Source organism: Merops nubicus, unplaced genomic scaffold, assembly GCF_000691845.1.
Source record: "Merops nubicus isolate BGI_N331 unplaced genomic scaffold, ASM69184v1 scaffold32194, whole genome shotgun sequence".
Lineage (NCBI taxonomy): Eukaryota > Metazoa > Chordata > Aves > Coraciiformes > Meropidae > Merops > Merops nubicus.
In genome coordinates this window covers 28,099-35,095 of record NW_008606874.1, presented here as the reverse complement: position 1 = coordinate 35,095, position 6,997 = coordinate 28,099, and the positions used below count along the sequence as shown (strand labels likewise).

At 35.4% G+C, this 6,997-nt stretch overlaps 1 protein-coding gene across 1 annotated transcript in view; it reads right to left on the bottom strand.

Annotated features, from left to right (window-relative positions):
* Positions 1-889: 889 nt before the first annotated feature.
* RPGR (retinitis pigmentosa GTPase regulator) overlaps positions 890-6,997 on the bottom strand; it is a gene marked incomplete at both ends in the record, with an annotated part of 32,525 nt that continues 26,417 nt past the window's right edge. Inside the window, 5 exons of the mRNA XM_008939785.1 lie at positions 890-996; positions 2,300-2,464; positions 3,391-3,574; positions 4,567-4,691; positions 5,550-5,705. Of these exons, the coding sequence (XP_008938033.1) occupies positions 890-996; positions 2,300-2,464; positions 3,391-3,574; positions 4,567-4,691; positions 5,550-5,705 (737 nt within the window). The remainder of the gene's footprint in view (positions 997-2,299; positions 2,465-3,390; positions 3,575-4,566; positions 4,692-5,549; positions 5,706-6,997) is intronic.

Here is a 6,997-nt window from a genome sequence, read left to right as displayed (position 1 = left end):
GCTATAAACAACGCCTCAGTACATTAATGAAGGCCATGTTGTACATCATATCTGAAAATAATTTTTTTGTTGTAAATGAAAATAAAGTTTTATAACTGTTAAATAAATGTCATGCACAGATTGTTAAATTACTAAGTACTGTCAAGTAAAAACAAATAATGTTTCCTGTAAAATGTACAATCCTTCCAGTTTAACAGACACCATATTCTGAGCTGAGTCCACAGTGAGTTGCTCATTTGTTTCCATTCCACTGAAGTTAAAAAAAAAAAAGACAAAAAACCCAACTCTCTTTCCAATGCACTGCATTAAGGACAGGACATGCCCTGTCCACCAAGAGAACGCAATGTTTTCAGAAGGTGTACAAATGATAAGGTGAACATATTTTTAAAATAAAAGAAATATGTAGGAACATGCTTGAGGATCACCAAATAATCGAAATGTCTCTATTTTGGTCTTCCCTTTAATACGATCCACCTGTAGTAGAAGATACAGGAAAACACAGCTCTCTGCTTCATTTCCTGCAATTCTGTCTCTTGGATATCATCAAGTAGAGGGGGGTCAGAGGTAGAAAACACCATGTGGTATCCAGTGACCTTCTTCTTTTCTTTCTGATATCCAGAACTAAAGGGTGGGGAGGGACTGCCCCACTTGGACTGCTTCAGTCGCGCATTACAACTTTTCTTGGAAAATGAAAGCAAACTTTATCATTGGATAACGATGATATGAAAGGTATGCTCATTTCACAGCATGTCAGTACTTCTCGGTGCCACACATGATGCTCTGGGCTAGCCAGGAGTTTTGTACTAGAACTTGAAACATGATTTAGCTGCTTTGTTCTTCCCCTGCATAAAAATGATTGAATCACAGATTCATTAGTGGAATACATTACCATATTTAGGATGTCAGTTGTATCTCCAAGGTTTATGTCACTTTTTTCATTATCCGAATTTTCTTCTGCAGAGCCTTCACCAGGTTTTTCTTTTAGATGATTCTTTTCTTCAAGGTGAAATAGAGGGAAGTAAACAAATACCATAGGAATGAGCAGTATATAGCAAACAGTACACTCCACTCTTACAAAATAGGTATTATCTCTATTATACTGACATGACAGAAGTCTTGAGATTCCTCGTTCCCCCAGCCTAAAACACAGCAAAAACAGTTCCTTTTTGTCAGTACTATGTTCCTCAGAAATCTGGCCTCAGTGCACTATAGGTCCCTGGCCATTTTATTTCAAGGCATAAATATTACATGGGACAAAATTTTTGGATAATCTCCTTAATAATAGTGTATGAATTAGACTAAATTAGCTGCAGCCATATTACCGACATTGCACATTGCCTGTGTAATGGATGGTGAGACAGGGAGTTTAACTCCAATGCAGCCTCACAAAAAAGTACCTACATAATTTTCAGGTTCAATTCAAGTTCATCGAGTATGTGACCAACTTCATATGGCACAGACCCTAAGGTTTTAGGCCTCAGAAGACTTTAAAGACAACTCAAATTTCACTGCATTGCTTTCCTGGAACTAGAAATGCTAATGAACATGCTGGCAGTTTTACATAAATCACATTAATTTTAGCTCAATTAATGACTTTCAGATTGGTTTTGACTGTCCAATAAATCTGCACTAACTTTTACACAGAAGCACTGCGTTCTGCACTCTTCAGCACTTCATCTGCCAAGAAATCACACATGCCCAGGAACCCAGATGAAGTCCAGAACTGCTCCAGAGAATCTGTGCAAGTCCAATGCTGTATTGCTGTCATTGTTACCCAGGCTTCTGCATTAGCTAGAATATTGCAAATCCTTATTATCTTAGGTGACAGGAGTGAAGAGTACTTTCTTATTTCCAAGTGAAGAAGAAAGATCCTGCAAGAATCAGCAGACCTCCTTTCTTATCCAGGGTCTCTTGTAGGCCTTCATGTGTCTTCAAGATGGTTCTTAATCAATTTTTTTTTCTGTAATTCTTTTTATTTTTTGCGAAAATGGAGAAAGTAGCTATTAATCTTACAGGATTTTTGTGAAGTCCTGTTTCTGCAGGCATAAGGAACCAGAATTTAGCTACAATTTAGGAACTTTTTTTTCACTCAACCCTCCTCTGAGTCTTTAAGCACATTGTCCAAGCATGAACAGTGCAAGGCAATTTCTTGTATATATTTCCCAACTTTCATGCCTAACCTCTTAAGATAAGACTGAACTTAAACTTTCCACGTTCAAACTGAGCATTTGTTAATGAATGACGAGAGCCTAACTACATAATCATCAGAAACAAGCAGCAAGATGTGGGGACACTTTACCTTTTTCATGGTCTCTATCCTGCATGGGTTCAGCCTTTAGAAGACTTGTTGCAGAAGAACAGAGAGGGCTGGTGTTGCTATTCACAGGCAGTGAAGATTTTAAGAAGCTTTCTCCCAGCAGAGGCAGAGTTTGTGCCATTCGAATAAACTGTTCTGGTGACTTTTTGTTTAGAAGATGAAAAAAATATTGAGAATAAGAATAGAAGAATAAAATCTAAGCAACCTCTCACACTAAACAGTGGTATTCTCTTTTAGCTGATGATACAGTGTTGTAACTGTATAAAAAGCATAAACAAAATTTCTTTAATACTTTAACCAGTTATAGTCCTAAAACTGTGGGGGGGGCATGTGTGGTGTGTGGGTGTTACATAGTAGGATATTTTAGGTTGTTTCTACCCAATATTCTCAAGCAGTCTTAAAATACAAAGGAGAAAAAGAACCTTGATTCTTATGTAAAATGAAAATACTAGTCTCTCAAATAACACTGAGGTATTCAGTCCACAACATCAATATACTTTTAGAAAATAAATATGGTTTTCTGGTAGAGTTATTTTTCAGACAGATAAGTGAAATGAACCAACCCATTGTGCTGCTCAAAGAAATCACATGGAATGTGTGTGAAGATAAAGGAGAAGAAGCTACTATTTTAAGTAGCTACAAGATCTTTGGTTCATTTTAAGCGAACTGCAGAACATTCGCCTTTGGTATTTTATAAACTATGAACTTGTTTATATATACTCAAGGACTCAGAGGGGACAACAAATAGTCACATTCTTGTTCTTTTTAAAAAATATTTCTAGGTGGTTTTTAAAAATGCAAAGGAACAGTCTATGCATTTTAGAATTTAAAAAGAATAGAAAACAAATTTCAGTCATCTTCATAGAAATAAATAAGTAACATCTAGCCAGTACCTATCTTTTCCTTGTATCAATTTTGGGACCATGGTACATATTAGTTCTTTCTATACATGAAAATTAAACATTTATCTTAAGAAGATACATTAATCTACTGGGTGTACACAGTGATTTTAGCTTTAAAAGCAATTTTGTTTCCTAAAAGAAGTATAGCAACTCTAAACAGCTCTGAATTTACCCTCTCTCGACGCCGCATTCGTGCTGATGTTAGTTGTAAGGTGTTTGTTAGTAACGAGTCTCCACTCATTTTAGAGATAGTAGCAGTCAAACGGCCCTCATATAGATCTTCTAAGAGTATTTCTTCAGATCCTTTAGGCCTTGGAGCAGCAAAAACTAGCATGTGACAACCACCACAACCAACCTACGGCATCAAAAACAGTTCTGATTATTTCATTTGCAAGTATCAATACAAGGATCTCAGTTTCTTACAGTCATGACTAGAGGCTTAGATTATAAGAAAAACATAATAAAAGTAAGAGATATGAAATTGCTTCCAAATTATATTCTAATGATGTTAGCAGGATAAAAGCACTTAATTATGTTTATTGATGATTAGCGACCCATGTTCGCTTCAATACAATACATTTGTATTGAACAGAAAACAGGATAAATTATTGATACAGAAGGAAGAAGATATTTCAACTGATTTGCAAGTGATTTGAGATAATTATTTTGATGCACGTCAAATCTGGACAATACTGGTAGCTCCAGTGATATAAACCTAGATATTTTATCACAAAATCCACAAAATGTATAGCAAGTCCTATACCCTTCAATGGGCAAAGTATTATTACAGAAATATGAGAGGTTTCACTTTTAAAAATGTTTAAAAACCTTAGCACTTCTTATAAAATTTCCTTAAATTCTAGCCTAAACTCAAGAAATAGGTGAAAAAAATACCCTCACAATAAAAAATATTTCTGCCTTCTCATCCTATTCAGATTCAAAAAAGCAACTCCTCAAATTTTCTTAAGGTTTAAAAATGTACAAATAATCACTAAAATTAAAAAGGTGACACTCATGTTTTCAGAACAGATATTAGCTTCCCCCTACTGCCAACAATCTAAAACCTGCAAATACTTAACTCTTAGGCTACTATAGCTCTACAGCCCAAAACACTATAGCACAACAGGAGCGAATAAAATGCTAAAAAAAATATGTGCAGTCCAAGTCCAGTATGTTCTACATTAAATGAACAGTGCGGTAAGCAAACAAAATTTCTTTTTTCTTTCAATTTGTATTGCTACTAATTAAAGGTTACAGACAGAATTAATTTTATAATGAGATTTCAACTCTCATTAATATAGTGTTTCATAAAAAGTATTTTCACATATATATGCACAAAAGCTTTACCAAAAGGACTGTGAATCTCAAGAAATTATAACACAGAGTGGGATCAAACCGATTTGTAAAATTCTCTTCTCCAAGACCTAACTTGCCGTGTCGCCCATCTCCAAAAGTAAACAGGAGGCCATTCTCTGTATGTAGAAAAAAAAAAGATGTTATTAATAACAAAGATTCGATACAAAGCTAGGACAAAACCATTACAAAGTAACAGGCCATGCAAGTAAGAAATATTTATCTTCCAAAAGCAAAACTTGAACAATTATTTTTAGATTTTCAACAGATGAATATGATAAAAAAAAGATGAATATTTTCAGGCAAAGTACTGTCTGAGGTGAGACTTAATCTACACAATTGGTAAAAAATCCTCAACAAGAAAATAATAAGCTTGAAATTGTACAGGAAAGCAAAGACTTCTTAATAGGAATACTTGTTAGCAAGGTATGATTATGAGGTTACAATTCCCTGGGAGATACCAAGTACAGAGCTATGCATGGCATGGCTGTCAATCAGAAATTCCTAATATCAAATCTGGCTTTCTCACTAGCTTACTTATAAGTTTGCATATCATAGAATCATAGAATCATAGAATCATAGAATCATAGGGGTTGGAAGGGACCTCGAAAGATCATCTAGTCCAACCCCCCTGCCAGAGCAGGGTCACCTAGAGTACATCACACAGGAAGGCGTCCAGGCGGGTTTTGAATGACGCCAGTGAAGGAGACTCCACAACCTCTCTGGGCAGCCTGTTCCAGTGCTCCGTCACCCTCACAGGAAAAAAATTTTTCCTGATATTCACCTTGAACCTCCTATGCTCCAATTTGCACCCATTACCCCTTGTCCTATCACAGGTCAACACTGAAAAAAGCTTAATTCCATCTTCCTGACACTCACCCTTTATGTCTTCTTCTACTGCTCATTTTATAAAGAAAACTTTTCTAGTATAATAGAGAGTTGCTAGAAGTGCATTTCAGAATTTTTCACTTACGTACCTGCTATTACAGCAGTATGATTTTCCCCACATGTAATGTTACATATTTTAAGCCTCCTCAAGTGTTTCACAGACTTTGGTACTGAAGTTTCAAAAATAAAAGTGCCATGTCCCAGCTGCCCATATTGTCCAAGTCCAAAAGTATATACATCTGTCTCTGAGAATGCACAGGCAAAGTTAATAACAAATAGGCTGAAATATATATATAAAAAATAACCTGCTTTCTGTCAGCCAAATGGTAATCAAATTACATCAACATCAAAAAAGCAATGTTTTAACAACTTAAAAATGTACCAACTAAGCAACTACCTTTATCAAGTAATAAGAAAATATATTAAAAAACTAATCAGGAAATAAAGCACTAAAATATAATCAGAAAATAATTTTGAATGGTTAAATATGCAATATGTTTTCTAAAATAACTGCAAAATAATCCACTGATCACATGTACACAAAATATCAACTAACAAATATTTGTGGGAGTTTAGAGACTGCAATTAATTCAAGACAACAATGTTTACATAGATGTGCATTTTCAGGTATAACAGTCTCATCTTAATTTCTAGTTTCCTGCACGTACACTGCATAACCCTAAATTTAATAGATAAGACCTCTTTAAACCAATACTAATTTGTGTGTAAGAAGAGACTGGAACAAAAACAGAATAAGTTTCAGTATTCTGTTGAGTTACCAAATCAGCCCTGCATTAAATACCGAGAACACTATAATTGCATTATCTTGTGACAGAATAATAATCTTTCTGCATTTATGGTTTCTCCATTTAATGGACTGCCTGTGCCAGGAAAAAGAATAAGAGCTTCTCCAAAGCAATAAAGATCCTTGGTGTGTCCATCCCTGGCACTTCATCACAACAGGGGAAGATTGTGAAGCTTGGAAATCTTGATGAGGTCATGTTTGAAAAAGGAAACTCAAAGACCAAGGGTTTTTTGGAGAAGAAGTTTTCCTAGAAATTTATTGCCTGCCTACATACAGAAGTATGTAGGAAACAAAGGAAAAGCTAGAGAAGTACTATTCAAACTTGAAAAAATATTATGAAAACCTGGGAAAGATTGGGAAGCACAAAAAATACTCTACATCAACCAAAACCAACTTGGGAGCAATATATCATTACATTATTTTTATGAACATGGACCACAGCATGTCTGTACAGATGCCACCAGGTCAAAAAACTCATCACCTCCAAAGCAAGAAGGGAACAGGCATCCACTATGGCACATGCAGAACAACAACTAACAGAGAGGCTTTGCTTTTTGAGGACTCTTTGTGCCAAGGAAACAAGGCCACTGGAACAACACAGTGAGTTTCAGTGTCACAAAAGTAGATTTTATTGTAGAAATGAATTCTCAGAGTAGCCACAAACTGAAGAAATATTAAAGCAAAATTATGTTACCATTCCCTCAAACTAATCCTTCACTACTGCCAGGGAAA